Source organism: Dama dama, chromosome 19 (genome assembly GCF_033118175.1).
Source record: "Dama dama isolate Ldn47 chromosome 19, ASM3311817v1, whole genome shotgun sequence".
In the NCBI taxonomy this organism is placed as follows: Eukaryota; Metazoa; Chordata; class Mammalia; order Artiodactyla; family Cervidae; genus Dama; species Dama dama.
The window spans coordinates 75,351,056-75,375,995 of record NC_083699.1 but is presented as its reverse complement, the minus strand read 5'-3'; the positions used below and the strand labels follow the sequence as shown (position 1 = coordinate 75,375,995).

Here is a 24,940-nt window from a genome sequence, read left to right as displayed (position 1 = left end):
GAGGTGCAGCTTATAGTCCACAACCTAGTGTCCCCAGGGAGCTCAGAGCACCCCTCTCAGGACCCCCAGCACTTCTTCATGGTACCAAAGAGCTGCCTCTGTGCTCATCGCTCACTCTCATCCTGGGAACTGTCTTCCCAACAGGAATCTTGCTTCCTTCTGCCCTCCTCCCAGCTCCAACTCTGATGTATGCATGCCCATGACCAGCACTCAATAAACGCTAGACAGATGAATAAGTTAATAGATGCATGAGCTCATGACTTCTCGGGCTGTCCAACATCACAATCTGTATTTGCATTTCCAGGCTCCTGACGTGATCAATGGCCTTGTTGGGCGTTGAGACTGGAAACAACATTGGCTGCTAAATGATTTTTATCACATCATTAGCATCCTCACGCAGCATCTATATAATCAGTTAAAAGACATTCCCACTGGATTACTGACTTTGTCGCAAAGGAAAGAGGCCCGCACGAGCGATGCCTGGGCTGAGCCCTCTGTCTCTCTCCTCTTTGCAGTCATGGAAGTCGCGTCCGGCGAGTACGGTGACCAGAACGGCCGCCTGGTGAGAGCGGTCTGGGAAGGCAAGTGCGACTCTGACTGCAGGAGACAGCCTGGGGGCGATGCCGAGGTGAATCCTTTTATTTGGCACCGGCCCTCTGAAGAGGTAAAGCAGACAAAACGATGGAAGGGGTGGAGAAAGGTAATGCACACCCCCAGCCCCGGGAGCGCTGCACGCCGCCCCGCACGCCTGCTGCACAAGCACTTTCCTCGGCTCAGAGGAGGGGGCGTCCGGGGGCCGGGGGGCTCACCCCTCCTCCCCTCCCTTGGTGTGTCCCCAGGACTCCACTTCCATGGAAGGCTGCCACAGCTTCTCTGCCAGCTGCCTCACCCAGTTCTGCATCCTCTTCAAAAGGACTTTCCTCAGCATCATGAGGGACTCGGTAAGGCGGTGTGCAGTGGTCTCCGTGGCAACGGAAGCCGAGGGGTCACCTTCGGCTCTGTTCATCTGCTTGCGCTTTCCTCTTTCTGCGTCAGTCGGCTTTCTGTGATGCCGCAGTAACAAACACTCCCCGGCTACTAGTGGTTATGACAGTAGTCGTGTCTGGTTTGTGTAACCTGTGGGCGGCTGTGGGTTGTGGTTGTGTGCCCCGTGTGTCTTCTCGTCTGGGGACCCAGAATGGAGGACTGGCTCCTTTCTAGAACATGGCAGGGGAAAGTGTAGGAGAAACCCAATGGCAGCCCTCATAGCTTCCTGCTCCTGGTGGGGTGGTGGGTGGGTGAACCTGACACTGGTGCTCACATTCCATTGGCCAAGGCTGGCATCAGGGAGGGGATTCTTCCCTCCGGGAAGCTCTACCCAGCAGAGGAAGGAGTTGGTGAGGGATTGGGAATCAGGGCAAGATCCACCTTTTCGAGTGGGCAATCTGACAGCCTGTGTAGGGGGTCCCTGAGTGCCCAGGAGCCTCCGGAACCCAGTTTGAAAGATAGAGGGGCTGGTAGCCATCCAGGCTGTGCTCTGCAAGGGTGGGTCTGTCCTGTGGCTGTTCTTTGTCCATTAACCACCATTCTTGTCCCTTGTCCCCTGCTCCGAAGGGACACAGTCCTGGTTTGCTATGTTGAAGAGGATTTAATGAAGGATAGCAGTTCCTTCTGCTTGAACAGCAGTGAAATGCTGCCCTGTGAGTGCACGTGTGTGTGTGTGTGTGCGCGTGCATGCACACACACACACACACTCACATGAGCTGGTGTAGGGTCCTGGGTTTGGTATAATGGAAGCTTAAACTAACAGTAGTGAATGAATGGGCTTCCTGGGTGACTCAGTCAAGAATCTACCTGCAATGCACGAGCCTCAGAAGAAGTGGGTTGACTGCCACCTTTCTGGAAGGAAGGGGCAGGAGAAGCCTTGACCGCCACCTCTGGGGCCCCTGGTCTCCTTGTCCTCTGACCGCCCACCTCTGAGCTTGTGCACACCTGAGTGTGGACCTCATCTGCCCAGGTCCTCACGCACCTGCGGATCACGTCCCACATCGGCATCGGCCTCCTCATTGGCCTGCTCTACCTGGGGATTGGGAACGAAGCCAAGAAGGTCCTGAGCAACTCTGGCTTCCTCTTCTTCTCCATGCTCTTCCTCATGTTCGCGGCCCTCATGCCCACCGTCCTCACATGTGAGTGCCTGGTCCAGCCCGCGCCCACCCCTCTTCCTTGTCTGCCACTAGGTCATGGCTTGCTTGGCCACAAATAGAGTGTCTTATTTTATTTTTTAAAATACCGTTTTCATTGTTGACAGATGTAGGTATGATTGTATGTTCTGTTAGATGAGAAAATGCATACCATGTTTAAACCAAAGGAGTGAATCACTAATGGAAGATTTGTAAGCCTGGTGGAAGGCTGAGAGATTTCTAAAAGGTTTTCTAGTTGGGAACCCCTCAAATGCTACTGTGTAAGCATTACCTCATTCAGTTAAGATAGCCCTGGTGCAGCCAAATTTGTGAGCGGGTAAAGCTAGTCTGGGTTGGAAAGATTCCCTGGAATAGGATACGGCAACCCACTTCAGTATTCTTGCCTGGAGAATTCCATGGACAGAAGAGCCGGGCAGGTTACAGTCCATGGGGTGGCAAAGAATTGAACATGACTAAGCGACTTAGCATGCAGCAATGCTGTTATAGGTGGATTTCTGTGCGATTCTAGGCTGCTTGCAGAGCAGGCTTCCCTTGGCCACTTCAGGGGGACAGTGTAGAAAACTGTGGCTTCACCAGGTCTCCCAGCCTAGACACCTCCTCCGGCAATGCCTCCTCCTTAAGTTGCCCTGAATTTCCAAGAGCAGCTCGTGAGGACTTGCCCAGGGAAGGCATTGCATTGTCATAGCTACTCAGTGAAAATAGGTTCAGCAGGAGATACTTGGGCCAGTCACTACAGTGTTGCCAGTGTACCAGGCAGTTTCTCCAGGTAGGTGAATAATTTCGTACCTTTCCATTCAAATTCCATATTAATATACTTGAAGCACTTCAGGTTCACAGGGAGGCAGCCCAAGTTGGGGCTGCAGAGGGCTTTGCAGGAGACCCCTTGTCTGACTTCTTGGAGTGCTCTAATGTCCTAGTGACCCTTTTCATTTTCCTGCCCCCTAGTTCCTCTGGAGATGAGCGTGTTTCTCCGAGAACACCTGAATTACTGGTACAGCCTGAAGGCCTACTACCTGGCCAAGACCATGGCGGATGTGCCCTTTCAGGTACGTGAGCGCCCTGGCGTGGTGTGATGGGGCGGGGCTCTCCAGCCTCCCTGGGGGGCGGGAAGCGTGGCTTGCAGGTGAGGGTGATGGGCCCTGTGTTTCCAGATCATGTTCCCCGTGGCCTACTGCAGCATCGTGTACTGGATGACGTCCCAGCCGTCTGACGCTGTGCGCTTCGTCCTGTTCGCGGCTCTGGGCACCATGACCTCACTGGTGGCGCAGTCCCTGGGCCTACTGATCGGAGCCGCGTCCACGTCACTGCAGGTAACAGCTGAGGATGCACCATGGGGTGGACCTTGCTTCCCCACCTCCACCTGTGTGGCCGGGGCTGCAGCCCCCGTGGGCTCAGTACCCTGTCCCTGAGACCCCCCTCCTGATTCTGTCCTAACTTCCTAGCCTGGCTTCAACAGGTTGGTCAGTCGGTCCTTGGGGAAGGGATTGAGGTGTCCTGGCTGCTCAGGATTGGCAAATTGACAGCATCAGGTGGCCTTATGTGTCATGGGGCACACCAGGTGCTATTCTTGCCAAGCACCTGTTTGGGGAGTAGCAAGCTGGTCTCTTGCACAAGGAGGGGCTGAGTTTGTGCCCAGAGGCCCAGCTGGACTTGTGGTTGGACATGGGCTCATTGAGTCTAAGCACCCTCACAAGTTAGGTGCAATGCTCCCATTTCACAGATGGGGAGACTGAGGCCCAGAGAGGCAAGGTGATTTTGTCAGAGTCACACAGCCAGCTCTGAGGCCAAGCTCTCAATGCCTATGTTTTGTTGCCTCTGTGGGATCCATGCAGCTGTTCCCCAGACAATCCCATCACACCCCACACTCCCACCTGCCCAAGCCCCTCCACATGCCCCTTCTGGACATCTGGTGCCACCTACTCCCAGCCTGCCAAACTCACTGTGTGCACAGTTTTTGTACTTCCAGGGCTTCACATGCTCAGGTCAGTCTGACCCTTAGAAAACAAGGCCAGAGCCCTGGGGAGTCAGCACCCCACGGCCTTCTGCCACCCCGTTTCCTGCTGCATGGCCTTCTGTTCCATGCTCACAGCCTCTGGGCAGCACCCTCATCCATGGGCGGGAATGGCAATGGTGTCCATCTCACAGCCGACCACCGTAGAAAGTTCTGGGCCCATGCCAGCTGCTGTCGGCACCCAGGGAGTCTCACTCCTGACCCTTCCTTGCTGGGACACAGGATGTCAACTCCTCAGGTGTGTGCCTCCCGCCCCACAAGCATCCTCATGACCACACCAGCGTCTCTCTGTCCCTGCTTTTCAGGGCCTCCATGCTTTTTTAGCTTCTGTCCCCTCTGCTGGGTCCAGCTGGGCCTCTGGACACCAACCCGGCCCCTCCTTGTGCAGGAGACCAGCTTGTTCCTCCCCAAAGGGGTGCTTCTGTGCCATCCTGGCCCTGGATGACCTGGATGACCTGGATGACCTGTCCTGACGTCTCCGGCCCTTTCTTGGAAGCATGGGCTGTGGGCTCTGGGCCCCCTGAGGAAGAGGAGGCGGGTAGGAGTAAGGTCCCTCTGTGTCCCCTCCCAGGTGGCGACCTTCGTGGGACCCGTCACGGCCATCCCCGTGCTCCTCTTCTCAGGGTTCTTTGTCAGCTTTGACACGATCCCCACCTACTTGCAGTGGATGTCCTACGTCTCTTACGTCAGGTAGCCCGCGGGGCCCCTTAGGACTTGGGGACTTTAGGACGACAAAGGGAAGGGGGCTGGGGACAGGCAGAGGCTCACGAAAGCCCCTCCTTGGCTGTCAGCTAGATGCCGGCTGGATTCTCAGGTCGTGAACCCAGAAAGTATCAGTGCCTTTTTCTTCCTAGTTTTGTGTGCCTCACCTTCACCCACCCACCCACCCACCCCCCTCCCCCCACACACACATAGTTCAGTTCAGTTCAGTCACTCAGTCGTGTCTGACTCTTTGCGACCCCATGAATCGCAGCACACCAGGCCTCCCTGTCCATCACAGACTCCCAGAGCTTACTCAAACTCATGCCCATCGAGTCGGTGATGCCATCCAGCCATCTCATTCTCTGTCGCCCCCTTCTCCTCCTGCCCCCAATCCCTCCCAGCATCAGGGTCTTTTCCCATGAGTCAACTCTTCGCATGAGGTGGCCAAAGTACTGGAGTTTCAGCTTCAGCATCCGTCCTTCCAATGAACACCCAGGACTGATCTCCTTTAGAATGGACTGGTTGGATCTCCTTGCAGTCCAAGGGACTCACTCGTGGATAAAATAAACCCTAGCTACTGGTGCCCTGGAAATGGCAACCCACTCCAGTATTCTTGCCTGGAGAATCCCGTGGCCAGAGGAGCCTGGCGCATTATGGCCCACGGGATCACAAAGAGTTGGACATGACTGAGTGACTAAGCAAGCATGCAGTGGTGCCCTGGACAAGCCATGGCAGCCCATGTCCTGTGTGCTTTAGAGAGCTGCCTTGAAGAGCTTCATTCCTCTCTGGAATAAACACTGCTTATAACAAGATTCTTGTTGTTGTTCAGTCGCTAAGTCATGTCTGACTCTGCAACCCCATGAACTGCAGCACACTAGGCTTCCCTGACCTTCACCATCTCCCAGAGCCTGCTCAAATTCATGTCCACTGAGTCAGTGATGCCATCCAACCATCTCATCCTCTGCCGCCCCCTTCTCCTCCTACCTTCAATCTTTCCCAGCATCAGGGTCTTTTCTAATCAGTTGGCTCTTCACATCAGGTGGCCAAAGTATTGGAGCTTCAGCTTTAGCATCAGTCCTTAATAAATATTCAGGACTGATTTCCTTTAGGATTGACTGGTTTGATCTCCTTGAAGTCTAAGGGACTCTCAGGAGTCTTCTCCAGCACCATAGTACAAGGTTCTGAGTAAGAAATCCTGTGGAAAACAAAACATGTCTCAAGCGTCCTCATATTCTTGAACAAGGCTGCTCTGGTGCCTTAGCGCTTCAGCATCAGATTTCATGCTCTTGGCTCACAGGCGCTGTGGCTCCTTGGCCCTCAGCAGGCAGGGCTGGTCATTAGAGCTTGTGCCCCCAGCCACAGCCATTCCACGTGACACCCAGAGTCCCAAGCTGTGAGCAAGCTTGTGTTTTCCAGAATGTCAATTCAGTGCCAGGTATACTGTTCCCGAGAACAAAATCAAAACAAAGGCCTTGTGCAGAGTTTCAGCAATGGTGCACCTTTCAAGACCGAGAAATCAGAGACCCATGTCTTTCTTCTCAGAATTAGCATTTTTGTTCTGATAATGCAGAACTGGAACAGAATGAAAGGTGGTGCAGAAATGTTTTATTCAAATGCTCTATAGGCCTTGAAAAGCTCTCAGACCCTTTATTCTATTTAACTGTTAAAAAAAAAAGGTGTGATATCAGAAGTGATCAATGTGTTTTTCCATTCGTGTCACCTCTGAACAATACCCACGCTTGGTTAAATTTGGGTGTTTTTTTTTTTTTTTTTTTTGCGGAGACTTTGGAGGCAAGGAAATTGAAAGACACTAGGTCAATCTGTTGAGTGGATTTATGCTAGGAAGCTGCAGAGCGGTTAAGAAGTATTCCAGGAGAAAAGACCTCCAGGGAGGAAGGGAGCCAGGCTGAGGATGTGGTGGGGGGGTCAGCATACATTCCACAGACATGGATAGAGGTAGGGATGGGGGGATCCCAAACCCTCCTCACTCTGGTGTTCCCCCCTCAGGTATGGGTTTGAGGGGGTCATCCTCTCCATCTACGGCCTTGACCGGGAGGACCTGCACTGTAACACCAACGAGACTTGCCACTTCCAGAAGTCAGAGGCTATCCTGCGAGAGCTGGATGTGGAGAACGCCAAGCTCTACTTGGACTTCATTGTCCTGGGGATTTTCTTCATCTCCCTGCGTCTCATCGCCTACCTCGTGCTGAGATACAAAATACGGGCCGAGAGGTAAAGCACTGGGAAGCCAGAGAGAGGAACGCTGGACACCGTGGCCACAGGCCACTTCCAGAACCCTTGCAGGCTCAAGGACACATACCCGCTTGTGGACCCTGGGGACTACGTCGGGTTGTCAGGCAGCCAACCAGTGCTGGACTTCACCGCCCCACTGAGTTGGGTCTTTTCTCCATTACCCTTTCTAGCTGTAACTAGGAAGAAGATGTAGAATGGTCTTTCTTTTTCACATGCAGGAATTTTTAAAATACAACCTCTGAGGCAGAATTTAAAACTGCCACAAAGTGGGTGACAAGAGGCTTCCCGGGCAGAATTCTTCCTTCTGACCGGGGAGCTCTAATTCTGCACGAGGAATGTGGGTGGTTTCCTGGGGCCCCTGGGCAGTCAGATGTCCAGGGGTGGAAAGGCGAAGCCAAGAGGGACTCCATCCTGTGACTGATATTTTCGTAGTTTCATCTTTCTACAATCTGTCTCTTTTTCCAACGAGAAGTCGTTTTCCAAGTCAAAAGTCGATCAATTTCATTCATTTCCAGAAGCTGTACCTTTTTAGTACTTGGTGAAGAAAATTATTCAGGGTAAACGTACTTCGTGGAGAGACATGAGGGGTTTGGCTTGATCGCTGAGCTGGTCTCATTTGCAGACAGAACCTGGGAAAGACACAGGTGCTGGTTGCAGGTTGGAGGAAAACCTTGGAATCAACCGTGTGCGCCAAGCCATGCAGGAACTTTTTAAAGTTGTATAGAAAGTTGTAAGGCGAATTTGGCTATCTCTTTCAAAATCTTTTATTTCCCCCACACTTCTTATTTTCACTTAAGCAAAGTATGTTGGTTTTCTTTTTTCCCTAACTTTCTGAGCACCTTAATTTTGCCCCCAAATTCTAGGAGCTCAATCCTGCTGATTTTTTACAAACATTTTCTCTTCCCTAACATATCCCATCAACTACCTCCACTGAACCTGGGGACGCTGGGCTTAGAGAAACCCAGGTGTGAATGTGCAGGATCTGCAGGTGTAGCCCATGAAAGATGTACTAAGTGCACAGGCGGGGAGATGCTGAGATTTCCTGAGGACCCAAAGCCTTTGTAAGAAACCAGCAAAAGCTTAGTGTGGCCAAGACTCTGGAGCTCCATCAAAGTGTGCACTGAGAGCCGTGGGAGATGCTGTTTCCCACATCTGGTTTCCATGGCAACTCAGCCATCATCTTCTCAGTCTTTCTGGACTGGAAACGTCTTTCCAATGACGCCATCACAGAAGCAAAATCCCTCTAGGACAAGAGTCATGGGCACTTCTGCAGGGTAAATGGCCTTTGAATTCCTGGCAGGAGCCTGGGTGCTTGTTGGAATTAGTGTGGCCACAGGGTAGAAGAGGGCTCAGGCCAAAGAAGCTTCCTGAAGGAAACAGAACTGTTTTCCCCTTCTAGAATGCTGTGAACCTGAAATCAGGGTCTCTGAGTGAATCTGCTTTTTATTGTAGGGAAGTTTGATAAAACCCCTTACTGCAATGGCCTGAAATAACATCCGGGCTTCCCAAAGTGGCTCAGTAGTAAATAATCCGTCTGCCAAGCAGGAGATGCAGGTTCAATCCCAGGGTTGGGAAGATACCCTGGAGAAGGAAATGGCAACCCACTCCAGTATTCTTACCTGGAGAATCCCATGAACAGAGAGCCTGGCAGGCTATATAGTCCATGAGGTTGCAAAGAGTCAACATGACTGAGCAACTAAGCAACACCAAAAGATAACATCCAAGTAACTTGTTGATTTTATTTTTCTAAATGGGTTTAGTTAAGAGGTGGGGGGAGGGGTGACGTGCTATCTTTCACACATTGAAATTTAAACCTGGCCCACTTGCCAAGTCTAATTCTTTTAAGTAATTTCTGAATGTAATGACTTGGATCTTCCTTCGTCAGTGATTTCATTTCTTCGTTTAGAAGGAAGGAGGAAGCTCTGGGTGAATGATGTGCTGCCTTTCTGGTTGTTAGTCTAGGTGAGAATGTAAGTCCAGAGAATCTCTGATCCATGGGGTTGAGGAGAGGAAGGGGCTCCACTGTGTTCTAACCCCCGTGGCTCCTCAGAAGCGTCAGGGCCTGGCTCTGCTGACCAGCCCATCTTGGGAGCCTTCCACCTGTCTGCAGTACCTCAGACCTCCCTTTCCACCTACTCTTGCTGAGCATCAGCTTGAGAATTAAATGCTTCCAGAGCTTCGTATGGGTGACGTGGGGAGGAAAGACACCAGGTAAACATTTTACACAGAAGATGCTGGAATCTGATTATGTCACCTTGGGAGAGGGCCCTTCAGGACCAAGAAACAGGACTTAAGCTTTTAGGTAAAAACTCATCCTGGAGACCCACAGAAAGGTCATTTTCCCACCTGAGAAAGGTCAGGGGCAAGCTAGTGCGTGAGGTAGAAAGGCCTCCGGTGGGTTCACGGCTGAACATCCCCCCCGTGCACCTAGCATCCCTTGTTGCTCACTGGGCGGCCCAGCTGTGTGCCTAACCACCTCCTCTGCTCAGGTCCTCACTCGGCCAGTGTATGTGGACTCCCCTTCACCGCCCCGCACGCTTGGTGCGGCTGGAGCACCGAGGCTGGGGAGGCTCAGTGAGGCCCCGGGCCCGAGCGCCGGTAGAGAGCCAGGTCTGGCCCCAAATGCTGTATTACTTTTGCTTTGCTCTCTTGCCTCCTGTTCCCAGTGTGTGAATGTACTCGAAAGTGCTTTTCAAGGTGTAAAGTGCGATACGAGGATAGTTCTGGACTTGCTGTCACCATGCGGACCACTGGGATGGGGGCAGCTTGCTCCTGTCTCCTCAGTTGCCTTTTGTAGGGGGGTCCCGAGCTGGACTAGGGACCCAGCTTCTCACCCCCACTCCACCCACGCACCCACCCTGTCTCAGCGGGGAGGTGCCTTCCTCTGCCCGTGCCTGGCCTTAGCTTCCTAACGCAGCCTGCCTGTGGGCTGGCTGGGGTCCGAGAGGGTCCAGTGTGTGTGTGCCTACGGGTGTGCGCACACACGCGCAGGGGCACGCGCCAGCTCGCTCCGGGTGTGTATCTCATAGTATTATCTGTGGTGTCTCTGTCAATCTTTAGTCGTCCTTTACTCCAAGAAGGAAAGAGAAAATTCCCCGACTTCATGCCTGCCGAGCAGATGGTGAAGCGTAGTCAGAACCCACCCGGTCTTTCAGCAAATGCCGGCTTGATCAGCGTGTGACAGAAAGCAAACCCAAACGACCCAGCTGGGTGGAGGGAGGTGCAGTGTGTATGGCCATCAAGTTAGAGGCTCTGAAGAAATAAGACCGCTAATAAAATATTTTATAACTTTTTACTTGTGTTCAGTGTTAAATGCTTCAGACTCAAAATACCGGGCTTGGATCTGACTCGGTAAAGAGGAGGGGTCTTTGTCTGTATTTGGAATTATCCTTGCTGACGTCCAGCAGAGGTTCTGGTTCGTTCCTCAGTGTTCTGTTCTAACGCCTGATTGTAAATAGTCTCCTTTATCTCAGTAACTTTCGTGTTTCATGGTGAACTGTCTTAAAGCTCTGTTTCTCTCCTCTGTGTTCCAGCCTCCTCACCCATCCCTCCCCCCCGTTTCTAAAGCCAGGGCTTTAGAAAGTGCCTACCGCCCAGATTCACAGGGACCACGTGTACCTCCCTTGCGATGGTCCCAGGGGACAGGGACCACGGGAGCTGGTGTAGGCTGTTGCTCAGCTCCCTGGTTTCAGTCGGTAAATACACCCAGAGCCTCACTTTCCAGGGAAGCGTGTTTAGGGCTCGTTGTCATCATGGGCTTGCCTCTCTCCTTGGGGACACAGAGGATGGAGCCAGGCAAGTCCCAGGATGGATGGCCCCTGCATTCCTGCTGAGTGACCGGTGAGCGTGTGCGGACACTGGAGAGCTCCCTGCTCTGCACCCCCACTGCCCTGAGGATCCCACCCTTCTTTGCAGCTTCCGTTAAGGTCTGGTCCTTCCGGTCCCTGCACTTGACCTCCTGCCTCAGGGAAATGCCCCAGAGACAATCGCCTTCTGAAAAAACAGGTGTTTCTGATGTCCCTGTTGGGGGTCCCCTGGGACCAGAAATGGGGGAGCCCCACACCCTCCCTGGGGAGTCCACTTTTCTCACCTTCAGACTCCATTCAGCCTGGGCTGAAAATCCCGCTTTCTGGGCAGGAAGTCTGCATGAAGTTGAAGCATTCAGGCATGTCCTTCTGAGGCTCAGCCCAGGTTTTCTGACAGCTGTCACATATCCTCCCCCACTTCTTCTTCCCATCTTTGAGGAAATGAGGGTTTAGCATTAGCTTCATTTTTGTTATCTCTGAATGCATCAAGCTGGAGTCAGTCCTCAAACAGGCATTCCGTGGCCTGTAACAGTGGCCAAGGAAGCCAGGTTTCTACAGATGACTCAAGTGAATGCAAGACAGACTTAGAGCCCCTGACACCTCCCTGTTCTTAAAACAGTCCCTTAACATCAAAGGAGAAAGTGCCCCAAGTACACCGGCTACCACCTTCCAGCCAGCTAAGTGGTCATCATGGGAGGGGCACAGCCTCAGGGCTTTTCCACGATATAAAGCTGCAGAGAAAGGACAGAAGCACAAAAGTGTGTCCTCGTCTGCTCACAGGCCGGACAGAGCCTGCCAACCAGGTCTGGGCCCCACTTTGGGAGGGAAGATGGGCTGTGAATATACTGTGGGAGGGCCAGACCCACCCAGTCCGCTCCCCGTTCCCAGGGAGACACTCTCAAACCGAGGATGGGGCCACAAATACATGTGAATTTCTCCCTGGGGCTCGTGGTTTTAACCAAATGTTGGAAATAGCCCGAGCCCAAGCCACACAAGTGGAAAAGAGCAAAGCAGAAAACAGCAACGGTCAGCCACAATTCTCTCTCCACGGCCCACGCCCTCTGCTTGGGGTGTCTATATAAACGTGAGTGAGAACCCTGTTGGTCACCCGTGGGTGCCTTCGGAGTGTACCTGGCGCATGCATTTAACTGTGGTCCTGATTCTGTGTACAGTTAAATGGTACTTCCTATGTTCACTGATGCTAGGACATCTGGTCCTGGGGAACTTGGAAGCCACCTGCTGGTACCTCTGCAGGATGGAGATCATCCCTCACCTGCAGCAGGGCCAAGGTGAGCTGGGGCAGAGATGCTGAGGCATGGCCAGGCGGTGAGGTGTGACAGTCCCTGACCTGCTTGGGGGCCACTTCTCAAGCCCCCCAGGGCGTCTCCTTGAAGGAGTGTTCAGGAAGTCTTGCTTTCATTTCACCTGCCATGAGGCAGTGGTCCAGTCAGCACGGCCCTGAATCAGCACTGTGGAGCTTCCAAGAAAACAGTGTTTGCCAAGCAGGTCTCTGCTGGGGCGGAGGAAACAGCAGGCTCACTCATTCCAAGGGGAGAAGTTACCAAACTCACCTGCCCTCTTGGGGATCTCAGAACATGCCCTCTCGAGCTGGATGGAATGGATCAGGTCTCGAAGGGATGGGCTAAGAGTCATGGGCACCTGGGTCAAGGTTGAGAGCCCTACATTCATGGGTTCCTGGACATCCCAGGTGCAACCTAGTCTGAAAGTCACCACAGTTGGTTTCATTGAGAGTATTCCAGTGGCTATGGCAGACACTTTGTTTTTATATCTACTTTTTCCCCCCCACAATTCTGACATCATGGACTTAGGGGACTCTTTTCCATGACCTTGGGAACACAGGCTGCCCAAGATTCATCACAAATATCTCATTCCAAGTCCTTGGCCGGTGAAAAATGATAGCAAAAGGTTCTATCATCCAAATTGATAATGATATGAACCACTCACCCCACACTAGAAGTTTTCTGTCTCTCTCATCAAATGCTCCCTGGGAGGGGCATGACTGGAGGTGGGTTTCTCTGTAGAACGTGTATGTTTAAAAAATTAGCTCATGTAGCTGACCCTCTTCCCCAAGATTTTTTTTCTTTGCGGACAGAGTGGTTTAATACGTGCTCAGAGCTGAATCTGAACTGCTGCCTTTTACTCGAGGAGTAGCTACTTTATGTTTTTTCCTTTGTTCTTCCTTCCAAAGCAAGAGTCAATGCAAATAACACTTTTAATCATGGTGTAAAGATGTGCATATATCTGTATATCTAACATGTAATTATGTAATCTCCAGTTTTTATAATGCTGTGTGGATAACCTTGCCTTGACGTAGCCACGTAGCTTTAGGAAATCCTGGCAGAGGCGTGCACTCTTGTAGATGAGAACGATATCTATACATACGTGTATATAAATATATTTTAAAGTGACAGTGGCTCCCTTGGGTACCTGACTCCTTGGCTGTTTCCCTCTGTTGGAACAGGGACCCGAGCAGACCCTAGGGTGTGAGCTTTCTAACTCAACCTTATAGACCCTGGGCCTGCTTTGTATATCTCTGTAGAATTATCTCCTTAGATGATTTGTATGTGCATTTTTTGCAGACTTAATCTTTGTTTTCTGAAATTAGATGCCATTTATGAAAATGTGATATAAATCAAAATAAACCATTGTTATTTTCAGATTTTCCTGTTTCTCGCTTCTCTTTCCTTTTGACAGCAGCAACTCACAGACCTGCGGGGAGAATCGGGCCTGGGGCTGGTGGAGGCTGTGAGGAATTTTCTGTACCTTGCACTGCCCTCTCTCTTAATGAAACAGTTCCTCTGGAAGGTGTTATGATGGATGAAGTTGGGAAGGAAAGTGAGAGTGAGGGAGGAGATATGCCAACCCAACTTGATAGGCAAAGTGGTAATGCGGGGTCAGGTGGCTTTCATATGTGATCTCATTTCTCAGCCATCCTTGGGGCCAGAAAACTATGGCCAACCCATTTCACAGGCCAGGGAACTGAGGCTGAGAGATGAGACAAGTGTCCCAAGGCAAATGGTGGAGGCAGAATTCAGATGGAGACAGTCTAGCGGGGGATCCAGGACTCCTGACCCCTGCATCGCACTCCCTCCTTCAGAAGAAGACACTGAGGAGCTGATAGCAAAGAGTCGGTCAAGTCATAGGAAGTGGCCTGGAGGGGTCTGCCCCCACACCCACATGAAACTTCTCCCAGGCTCTGCTAGGAGATGCAGGTTCAATCCCGGGTTGGGAAGATCCCCTGGAGAAGGAAATGGCAATCCACTCCAATATTCTTGCCTGGGAAATCCAAAGGAGAGAGGAGCCTGACAGGCTACAGTCCATGGAGTCAAAAAGAGTTGGACACAGCGACTAAACAACAACAACAAGATGATGTGTGAACGTAACCAGGAGTCAGTGTTGAGGGTCTTTACGCTGTCAGGGCCCCATATGGGTCAGCACTGGGGTTCAGGCTGGTCCTGGGGCCAGGTGTCACTCTGCGATCCTCACCTGAATGTGGCCGTGATGGGGAGGACTGGGTTTCCCTTGCAGGTGTGTGTGAGGGGACAGGACACAGAGAGAAGCCACATTGAGGACCTGGAGCCCCCACTTCTCTCTGCGCAGGTTTCTCTGTCTCTAGACGCCGTCCTCTGCTCCCAAGCCACCCGCACTTCTGCACCAGAATCCCCGCCACTTTCCACTCCTTCCAAAATGATCTTTATTAGACATCTCATTCACCAATATTCTACACACGTCTTTGAACAAAGGAGATGAAAGTTAGTCATCTCATCCCTAAACCATCCCAAGCACAGCCCCTTAAGGAAACCAGAGCTGCCCACCAGATGACTGGTGATCACCCCGCCCCTCATCATTCTCAGAAAGACCCTCCTCACACTGGCCTCCCACCCCACACTCCAAATGGGACCAGAAGGTACAGCACTCATGCCATCCTCAGAATGTTCCAGAATCCAGGCAGCCCTGTCCCTTCTGATCCCCACTGTGGTTGTTTTTACCATAGCATCCATGCTTCAATAAATCTGAGAAGTAGGAAAACAACCTTATACTTATATCCTTACAACCTACAATCTAAACCACAGAAGCTTTTCTGGAAATTCAAGCAGAAGGAAAGGTGCAATGTGAAACAGGTCCCCTGGAGGTGGGACTGCAGACCCCATGTGTGACCCCCACTCTCATGTTGCTTCCAAGGCAGCCACTTCCAGCACCCACATCCTGCCTCTAGCCCCAGGGCACCCATGCCAGGACACCTCCCCCAGGCCTCTACCAACCTGGCCATTCCTCCCCATGCAGTTTTCTTCTAAGGGGCAGCTTGGTTTAGGGATCCACCTGTTGGAAACCTTGTCTGAACTTGGCTGAGGCTCTGTCCCCCCACTTCCCCGAGTCCTTCCTGCTCCACTTTTTGGTGTCAGACCCACAGTGGGATCTGGGGCTTCTGGCATCACCCACTCTCCTCCCTTGCAGACTTCCCTGGTGAACGCATTGATCACCAGAACCTGCAAAACCCTCCTCTGCGCCTCTGAGCGTTCAAGAATTCTTAGATCAGAGTGATGAATTCCAGTGAATAGTCGACATATTTTGGAATAATACAGAAGGAGTCATTGCCAAATAAGAAATGTCGGAGCAACGCTCTCACAGGCCAACCACACTGATGCAAGAGGAGGAGAAAAGCTTGTGAACACCACAAGTAGTGTTAATAATAAGCAAGATTAATGGCCACTGTGTATGCTGGGGGTGGAGTAAGCCTGATGTTTGCTTTCCCTTTTCCACCAGCAGCAAGGCAGTGGGTCCAGGTTCTCCTGGGCAAGTCAAAGCGCTCATCCCATGGTTTCTGGAAGGTTCCACAAAGGTGCATCATTAATCAGTGAGGAAGGTATTTAATATTAGAGTGATCCCTGGATCCTAAGGGACCCAATTCATTATTTGAACCTACCGTGAGCCACTGGTGGCTTCAAATTTTAGATGTGCACTGGCCGGGAGGTAGGAAGGTTTAGTGGGTGGTGTCTAGGCCATTGGAACCTAGACAGTCAGTGTCAGTCGAGGGCCCAGGGGGCGCGAAATCCACCAGTGATGATCAAATTACACGCAGCCCAGGAAACACCAGCACACTTTGAGTTTGAGTCTTAGCAAGGCTGTGTCCTTGAGCGAAATTCTCTCGTTTTCTCACTGGTAAAGTAAGGATAAATCTAAGAGAAAAGTGCCCAGTCCACATTGCAGTACCTCTCCTCCCAGAATTTTAAAATTGGTTAGCACTCTCTGTACTTAATTGACATCTAGTGTCCGGAGCCAAGGAAGACCACCCACCTCTGGGAGACCCCCACCGGGTCACAAAGAACTCAAGGACTGAGCAGGGCTCGGCAGGATGTTCTGCTGGGTCCTTGCAAGTCCGTAATTAGGATAATTGTTCAAGTTTTTCAGCATTTCAATGTTTCCTTTTTCTTTTTTTTGCCTGCACTGTACCCCCCTCCCCCCCCCCCCTCCCCGCCCCGGCAGTGGAAGCTCTGAGCCCTAACCACTGGACCTCCAGGAAATTCCCCATCAGTGTTTCCTTTTTAAACCTAGCCAATTGTTATAGACCTTTCTTTACACAAGCTTGTAAACATATTAACAATTTAATTTCCTTGTGCTTAGTTGCTTCAGGGGTGTCCGACTCTTTGCAACGCTATGGACTAGCCTGCCAGGCTCCTCTGTCCACAGAAGTATCCAGGCAAAAATACTGGAAGGGGTGGCCATGCTCTCCTCCAGGGGATCTTAACCTTCTTGATCCAGGGTTCGAACACACATCTCTCACCTCTCCTGCATCAGAAGCCTGGTTGTTGACCACTAGCGCCACCTATCAGAAATCTATTGTCATTTATAAAATGGAATAGACCGGAGTGACCAGCGGGAGGTGCTATGATTCAGCCACAGTGTATCCTCACAGGCTGCCTCCTGGCTGTGGACGCCTGATCAAATTACTAAAGGGCTCCCTGAAAGCTTCCTCTTCTGAAAAAATAAAAAAGGGATGGCAGTACCCACCCCCCACACCACATGGACTTTCAAGGACTTAGCAAATCTCCAGTACTTGATGGGTGTCTGCCGCATGCCAAGTGCTTGATCATCTTATTAGCTTTGATTATCTTTACAAATCCGTCTGGGTGTCAGCCAGCAACTTCCAGCTGGCTGCAGCGTTAGATGTCCACTCCCGGGTGAAGGATAAAGGTGGAACCGCCCTGCCCCCAACACAGAGCATGCCTGGGAGCCACACCCCTCCAAACTCCTCCCACCCCAGGTGTCACTGTGAGATGCTGGGCTCCGCTCAGACCCTTTGAGTGTCTGTCCAGAGGATGAAACGAGGGGCAGCCACACACTTCAGGCAGACACACAAAATGTGGTGCACACAAAATACATTTGCACTGTGCACATCAGTGACTTGAGTTTCCTCTATGGCTGAACTTAAAGCTCCCACTCAGGCATTTTGGGGTGAATTCCGCCCAGTTCCCTGCTGAGTAAGCTGGGGCTTGCTGGGTCTGGGCTCCCACACTGGGAAGGGTGATGTGGACTTCTGTAAGCCTCCCCCTCTCCCCCTGGCCTGGCACACACTCAGACAGGGTCCCAGAGGGACAGCCTCCAAGACCCTTCTCGAACCTGCAGGTTCCAGGAGCTACTTCCAGCTGTCTTTGGCAGGACACGCAGCAGCCACCCAGCTGTTGCTACTTACTAACCTGGACAGGGAAGTACGTCTTCTACCCACCGCCCAGAAGCTGCCCCACCCAGTGCCTGGCCTGAGAACCAAGAAGGAGCCCTCTCTGAGAGTTCAGAGCTGCTGGGATGGGGAAGTGCCTGCAGACCCTGGAGATCTCCCTTCACAGCTGTGTGACCTTGGGCTCTTGACCTAACCGCTCTGTGCCTCTGCTTGTTCACTTGTAAAAACGGAGATAACGATTTTATTTCACAGGCTGCTGTGGGGGCTGAATGAAGTCAAGTGTGTGAATCCCCACAGCGCTGCAGCCGTGTGCCCTACAGGAGACTGAGCCGCCTTTTCAATGTTTTTTTTTTTTTTTTCAGGGATATGGGGCACCAGACGCTTCCATGAGACCCCTGCCTCCTTTGCTTCCCCACCCCCTGGGACTAGAGAACATCTCAGGAAGCGGGAAATGGAGCACCACGGCCGGGGTTAGACTTAACCGCAAGGAAAAGGAGAATAAGAAAAAAAACTCCAAGTTTCCTGCAAAGATGAAGTTTTGCTCAACTGATGGAAACTGGGAGTCAGCTCTGCTCAAGATCCCATGCTGTCTGGAGGCGAGGTGGTCAGGTGACCAGGCTTCTTGGTAAGTCCCATTTAGAAAGTGAGTGACTTGGAAACAGGCTGAAGCTGGGATTGCAGGAAGCTGCAGTCACTCAGGTCAGCCAGCAGAGGGGGCCATTGGTCACTGTGGTTTGGACCAGGTTGGAAGGATGGGAACTGGGCTTCCCTGCGTCCTGCTCCATCGCGGTCAGAGCGGTCTGGCCTGATGTCGGTGGTCTGTGAACACACTTATGAGGCTACTGCAGCCACGGTCCCCGCCCTGTGTGGCTAGGGTGAGGCACGGGGTTGAAGTGAGTGCCCTAACTCAGTAATGATATGTAATTATATAAGAAGTAGCCTGTCCAGGTCCCCACAAGTCTGTGGTTACCTTGGCTTGGAGGACAAGTGAGCCACTGGCTCTGCTTGTGTATTTTATTTTGACTGGAGAGTGACGGTCTCAGAGACGATCTGAGTCTGTCTGGTCAGGCCCCTCTCTGGGGATCTTGTCCTTCCTGGTGTCGCAGACCCTCATAACACTCTTGGCTTCCATTATCAGGTGCTGGCCCTGCAGAAATGGACGTGCCCAGCTTCTCTCTGCCTGGCTGGACATCACTGAGGTTGTGAGCTGCCCTGGAGACCCTGATTTCATCACCAGACTCTGAGATTCTTGGACACTCCTCAGGTGACTCTGATCCACATCTGTTGTTTGAGCCAGTTGAGAAGTGCTGGCTGTGGGGAGGGGCCGGTGTTCACACCGACTGGGACCCCAGATGCCCGACTTGCGTGATGACCCCTCTGACCTTTGCAGGAACAACAGAGTGAAGTTTGGGGAGAGATGTGTGGGCCCCAGGACGAAAGGCTGAGGCTCCATCTCCCTATCCTCCCACCTGTGGCCAGGTCTCCTGGCAGGGATGAAGGTTGCTCCAGCATCCAACTCTGGCCTGGGGTCTCCCCAAGTTTCCCAGGAAACACATTCTCCAGACAGGACCCTGAACAAGCAGCTAGCAAACAGAAGCTGCCATCTGGGGGCTGAGGTGGGGGGCAAGGACCCCTCCCCTTGATGGTGTTGGAGGCCTTGATGCAGAAGCAGTGGTGCTGAGCTGACCACAGGAGGGCCAGGTGGGCAGGGGCAGAAGTGTCAGTGGGGAGACGGTGGCTCCAATGGGCTCCATCCAGGAGGGCGGGTGCAGGGGCCTCGGCTGCCTCTGTGGTGGGGAAGGGAATTGTCCCCTGTGACCCTGGCCTTGTCTCCCTCCTTACCCTGCAGGGCTGTACGCTGAGGGCCCTGTCCTCTTGGGGGAAGGGGTGAGCAGGGACCTATGAGGGAGGTGCTTTTGGGAATCTGTGGACAAATTGAGGTGGGGGAGTGGTTCATGCCAAGAAGAGATGCTGACTCAGGGCCATCGGGGATGATGGATGGGACACAGTCCTTTTCTTGGGGTGGAGGGTGTGAGAGGGCTGGGGACCAGCTGGGGGGCTCCCACGTGGGGAATCGCGTCCTCCAACCAGACCTCACTCAACACATCCCAGTGTAACAGGCAGGCCGCCCCTGGGTGGGCTCTGGGTGATGCCCCCTCAAAGGGCTTTGGGATGAGTTGCTTATCCTACAACAAGGGTATTAACCTCTCCCTTCTAGGACACACACAAGCTCTCACTCTACAGACCTGGCCCCAAGTGCAAGGCTAAAAATGAAGCCTTTTGTTTTGAAAAGGAGCCAGTGTCTCCTTTCCAGCGTGAAGGGTGGCTCAGACCCAGAAGCCCTGCCTTCAGGGGCCGCACTACTTCCTGGGCCCCGAGCAGCAGAAACAGCCCTCAGTAGCATCAGGGGAGTCGGCCGTGTGGCCTGGAGAGCAGGAGCTCAGGTCTGACAGTGTGGACACGTTCCTGGTGTCCCGGGAAAGCCGAGTGTCTCCGAGAGTGGGGGAGACGACTCTCCATCTGGGGATGGCTAAGACTTCAAGAGCCCTCTTGGTGACACGTTGTTCATGTATCAAGACTGCATCCATTTTCAGAGGAAAAATAGCAAAAGAAGGCCAACATGTCACAGATGCTAAACTTGACTTGCAAAGACGTATAAAAAAGTGCCAATTGGTGAAATGGATTTATTGGCTCTCTCTTTACCATGAAAATCATTAATAACTTTTGGGGGGGAACTTACATTAGAAACGGTATTTCTCAACACCATTCTAAGTGATGCTTAGAAGATGAGAAACCTTCTAAGTGTCTAAGTGATGCTGTCTGTCCTGTCACACTAGGTCTCAGCTTTGCAGCATCCTCACCTCTAGGGAGCTACTTTGGGGTCCTTCCCTGCTCCCCAGGCCTAGGGCAGACCCTCTGCTGGGTGATGCTAAGACACTGCCCCCCGCCCCCATCAGTGGAAGGCTGAGGAGGGAGAGAGTGACTTGGCAGAAATAAAACACAGCGGCGTCAAGTCTTAGGAATGAAGACCTGTCCTCATGCTGAGCACGGGAGCTTTATTCTTTAAGATATCAGGCCCCAGGCGTTAGGTTCAGGTCTGGCCAGGAGCAGTGTGAGAAGCAGAGGGATGAGTACTGGGTGGGCGGGCAGAGTACCCAAGTGCGGAAGTCCCCTCCCTGGGTGCTGGGCAGCCACGTGGCTTCAGAAGGTGCATTCTGGAAATGAAGAACAGACAAGCATCACCCTGAGTTGTGTGGTCCCCGGCCACCGCTGCCTGGCTTCTCCAGGTCCAGACCGGCTCCGAGGTCAGTGGTGTGTGCTGTCTCCCTGCCAAGTCCCTGGGGAAGGGTCGAGTCCCAACTCTCTGGGAGAACAGCCACATACCCCAGGGGTACCCAAGGGGTCAGGACAAATGGAGCCTGAGACAGGCCGGGCCAGACAGGGTCGCTGCTAGAGTTCAAAGAAGTTTCTTCTCGGGCTGAGGAGCGGGTGGAGGCGGGGATGACCAGCACAGGTGTGACTCCCCACTGGGCCCAGAGCCTGATCTGGACCTCTGCCCGGGTTTGTGGGAAGGGGAGGAGCCCTGGGCAACGGGTAGCCCCCCCACCCCCGGAACTGATTAGGGAGGCGGATGGGCTGGCTGGAATGCAGGCGCCTTTGTCATTCCCCAGGGACAAAGGGCATGCGTGCCCGCCCCCACCCCGCCCCACTGTGCCAATTCCAGAAGGGGCCTTACTTAGTACGTGCCTCTTAGAAGGTGAGCTGGCACCTGGGCTCCAGATGGCTTAAGGCAACCCCCACGGGGGTGGAGATGGGGGGACGGGGGGTGGGGGATGCAGCCAGGACAGCAAAGCACCGAGTGCCCTGCCATCTGCTCCTGACATGAGCAGGGTCCCCCAGGAGCCACCCTGCACCCCTCTGCCCCAGCGAGGGAGGGGGCAGCCCCTCGTGGTGGGGGCAGGAGTGGGGCGGCGGGGTGGGGAGACGTGCCAGGACTCCACGTCCAGACAGAGAGCACATCACAGATCACAAATGGCCGAGGCTCTGAGTGGGGTGCTCGCTGAAAACGGCCTTGAAAGGCAGCTGGGTTTTCCAAACCCATGTATTATCCACTTTTCTCCAGGGTAGCTTTTAAACTATTTCCCTCTACATAAGGCCTTGACTTTGAAAAACTAGGTGCATGCGTGATCAGTTGTGTCCAACTCTTTGTGACCCCGTGGACTGCACAGGCTCCTCTGTCCGTGGGATTTTCCAGGCAAGAAAACTGGAGTGGGTTGCCATGCCCTCCTCCGGGGGATCCTACCGACCCAGGGATTGAACCCACGTGTCTTGTGTCTCCTGCATCAGCAGGCGGGTTCTTTACCACTGGCGCCCCCAGGAGCCCCCGCTTGCCCAGCAGACAGCTATGGCATAGGGGTCCCACCCAGGGCCCAGGTGTGTGCAGCTTCTGGGGCCCGAGAGGCCTCGTGCGTTCCATCTGGCTCACCTGCTTCCTGCAGGGGCTTGAAGCACCAGGGCACCCCGGGGATGCTGGAGTCGAAACAGCAGCCGCGGTTGTTGCACTGCTCGGGGGTGACCTCGGGGTAGCCGCAGTCCACCCTGTCCTTGGCCGGCACCGCACACTGGTTCGCCGCTGGCCCACACAAAGCCGGGTCAGAGAGCCCTCTCTGGCTTGGGGTTGGTCCACCGGCCGCATTTACAAGTCCGCTCCCTCCCCCCAGCGCCCAGTTCATGGGATACAACCCCTCCCCTTCCCCACCACCTGCTGCTCCAGGGCCCTCTTTCCCCATAAATATTTCAGGAGAAATGTTTTGTGAAAGATCTGGCCGGCTGCCCGGCGTCTCTCTCACTCGGGTGCTCCTAGCACCTGTAGAGCCTGGGTTCCCGCCAGTTGGCAGGTACCCACAGGAATCCAGGGTCCCCTGAACCCAGAAACAAAGTTCCTCTTCAGTGTTTGATCAACAGAACTTCCCCCTTAAAAATGAATAGCATAATAGAAGGTAGTCATCCAAGTGAGAAAACCGCAATGTGTACTGTTTTCTGCCACTCCCTACTTCCCTTGACACACCATGCCTGTATACCTGTGGGTCTCTACGATTCACTTTTCAGATAAGTCTTTATGTCAGAAGCTCAGCAAGAGTCCACTGTGCCTCATTCCTTAACCAGATTTTTCCTTAGGAAAATAGAATTCACAGGGAACCTAGAATCCTCTTCTATGGCTGACAATTTGTAATTCCTTACTCCACTGGTTCCCAAACTTTGCTCACACTGGGGTCAGGACCAGTGATACCTGCCCCCACCCAGAGACATTCTGATGTAGTTGGCACATCCTACTGGGCTTTGAGATTTAAAAGCTTCCAAGTGATTCGGATGGCTGCCACGTTTGAGACCACTCAGAACCTGATAAAAGCCACACTTTAATTTCTGCAAAATCCAGTTAATGGAATAGCCATGCCCTACCTGGGATTACAATTCAATGGCTAAATGAAAACTGTAGGTATTGAAAAGGTTCTGGAAGTGGCTGTTTTCATTTGTCTTTTCTTTGTGTTTTGCAAATGTGTCAGAATAACGTAGAAAGACTTATAGTGTTAATTCAGAAGTCTCCAGCAAGGAAGGCAGTGGGAGGGTAGGCTTGGTGTGGCTACCAGGGTTCCCATCCTGCTTTCGGCACTGACCGTTAGAGTCAGTTATTAACTCTCTGAACCTCAGTTTCCTTGTCTGCAAAATGGGGACAGCAAGACCCAGTTTGTAGGACTGCTGAGAGAAAATGTGTTTGTCTGGTAAGTTTGTTGCTGTTGTTCAGTCACTGAGTCCTGTCTGACTCTTTGCGACCCCATGGACTGTAGCCTACCAGCCTCCTCTGTTCTCCACTGTCTCCTGGAGTTTGCACAAACTCATGTCCTTTGAGTTATCTAGTCCATTGAGTTGGCGATGCTATCTAACCATTTCATCCTCTGCCACCCCTCTTTCCGTTGCCTTCAGTCTTTCCCAGCATCACGATCATCTTTTCCAATGAGTCGGCTCCTTGCATCAGGTGGCCAGAGTAGCGATCATTAAATTAAGGAGCTTGGTCAGTTTCCTCAAGCCCGCAGAAAGCCCCCAGCTTGGCTCTTCCGTGTCCTGTGCTCCCACTCTGCCACCCAGCCCCTCCTCCTCCCTGCCACCCACTGGGAGGGGATCGGAGGGGTACTCACACAGGCCCACGTACTGCCCGGTCGAGCTGGAGGACCCCAAGGCCAGGACCACCACCACCAGTAGCCAGAATGTTCTGGCCTCCATGGTCACAGACGGGCTCTGGGGACCTGACCGCTCAGAGGACATGTCGAGTTGGCCGAGAAGACTCCTTTATACCCCAGTGTTTACACAGGCACTCCGGGTTCTGTTTATCTGGGAGCCCTTCCCTCCAGCCCTGCCCACTCCTGTCCTGCACGAGCCGACAAAGTCCCCAGAGGCTCGACCATCCCAAAGGGTAGGGGTGCTTCCCACCCCACTGTTTTGCGGTAGCAAGTGAGGGGCGATGGCTGATGCAGCTGCCGGTGAACATCTCTCTCTCAGGGAGCCAGAGCAGGGTCAACGCCCGTTGTCAGCCTGGCCAGGGGGAAAGAGCAAAGGCTCAGCATGAGGCTCAAGGAAGCACTGGCAGGCCTGGGCACCACCCAACAACCCACCCAGGAGCAGGTCAGGAGGGTCCCTGCTCAGTGACATGAGTTTCCAGGCCGCTTAATCCCAGGCCTACCTCGAGTACTTGAAAAGACAGGCAACAACCACAAGTCAGGTACACGGGGTGTGCTGATTTCATTTTTTGTGTCACAGCTCTTGAAAGGCAGAAGTGCTTTTTCTTTATTTTTTGCTTTTTCTCCAACAAAAAATTATTTTTATCAACTACATTTTAACAAATGTGTTAAGTATTGAATATGTCTTAATAAAGATACAATACCGGCAGTTGGTTGTTAAAGTCAGACAGGACAGAAGACTCTGCCCCTCCTGTGTGGCCCTGTCCACGTTTCACATGTTCTTAGGTATTTTCCCAGAATGTTCTCTGTACATTTAAGCACATTTGTTCACACAAAAGGGAACTTACTTTACCTTGCTCACCTTCCTTTTCATTTTTTTTAACGTGAAAGCTAAAGCTTGGAAATTATTTTATAACAACATATCTAGGGACTTTCCTGGTGGTCCAGTGGTTAAGAATCTGTTCTGCCAACGTAGGGAACACGGGTTCAATCCCTGCTCCAGGAAGATCCCACGTGCTGTGAAACAACAAAGCGCATCTGCCATAACTACTGAAGCC

The 24,940-nt window shown here is 52.6% G+C and overlaps 2 protein-coding genes across 4 annotated transcripts in view; one reads left to right on the top strand and one right to left on the bottom strand.

Moving 5' to 3' along the window:
- Window positions 1-13,633, top strand: part of ABCG1 (ATP binding cassette subfamily G member 1) — a 68,583-nt gene extending 54,950 nt beyond the window's left edge. For 2 of the 3 annotated variants that reach the window (XM_061167530.1, XM_061167532.1), the window contains 7 exons: window positions 516-700; window positions 840-941; window positions 1,997-2,165; window positions 3,126-3,226; window positions 3,332-3,490; window positions 4,763-4,881; window positions 6,901-13,633. In XM_061167530.1, the coding sequence (XP_061023513.1) occupies window positions 516-700; window positions 840-941; window positions 1,997-2,165; window positions 3,126-3,226; window positions 3,332-3,490; window positions 4,763-4,881; window positions 6,901-7,129 (1,064 nt within the window). In that variant the 3' untranslated portion in view covers window positions 7,130-13,633. The remainder of the gene's footprint in view (window positions 1-515; window positions 701-839; window positions 942-1,996; window positions 2,166-3,125; window positions 3,227-3,331; window positions 3,491-4,762; window positions 4,882-6,900) is intronic. The other variant, XM_061167531.1, reaches the window with a different exon arrangement.
- A 7,032-nt stretch (window positions 13,634-20,665) lies between these two features.
- TFF3 (trefoil factor 3) lies at window positions 20,666-24,004 on the bottom strand. Its single transcript, XM_061167992.1, has 3 exons — window positions 23,844-24,004; window positions 22,136-22,282; window positions 20,666-20,864 (listed from the first exon to the last, which is right to left on the bottom strand). Exons 1-3 carry the CDS (start codon window positions 23,968-23,970, stop codon window positions 20,851-20,853), a joined length of 288 nt encoding a protein of 95 aa, XP_061023975.1. The 5' UTR covers window positions 23,971-24,004; the 3' UTR covers window positions 20,666-20,850.
- Window positions 24,005-24,940: the final 936 nt, after the last annotated feature.

Bases quoted from the DNA above. Each gene is read 5' to 3' on its own strand.
- TFF3 (XM_061167992.1), bottom strand. From the start codon at position 23,970: ATGTCCTCTGAGCGGTCAGGTCCCCAGAGCCCGTCTGTGACCATGGAG. The intron at 22,283-23,843 runs GTGAGTACCCCT...TGTGTGGGCCAG, and splicing joins CGGGCAGTACGTGGGCCTGT to CGGCGAACCAGTGTGCGGTG.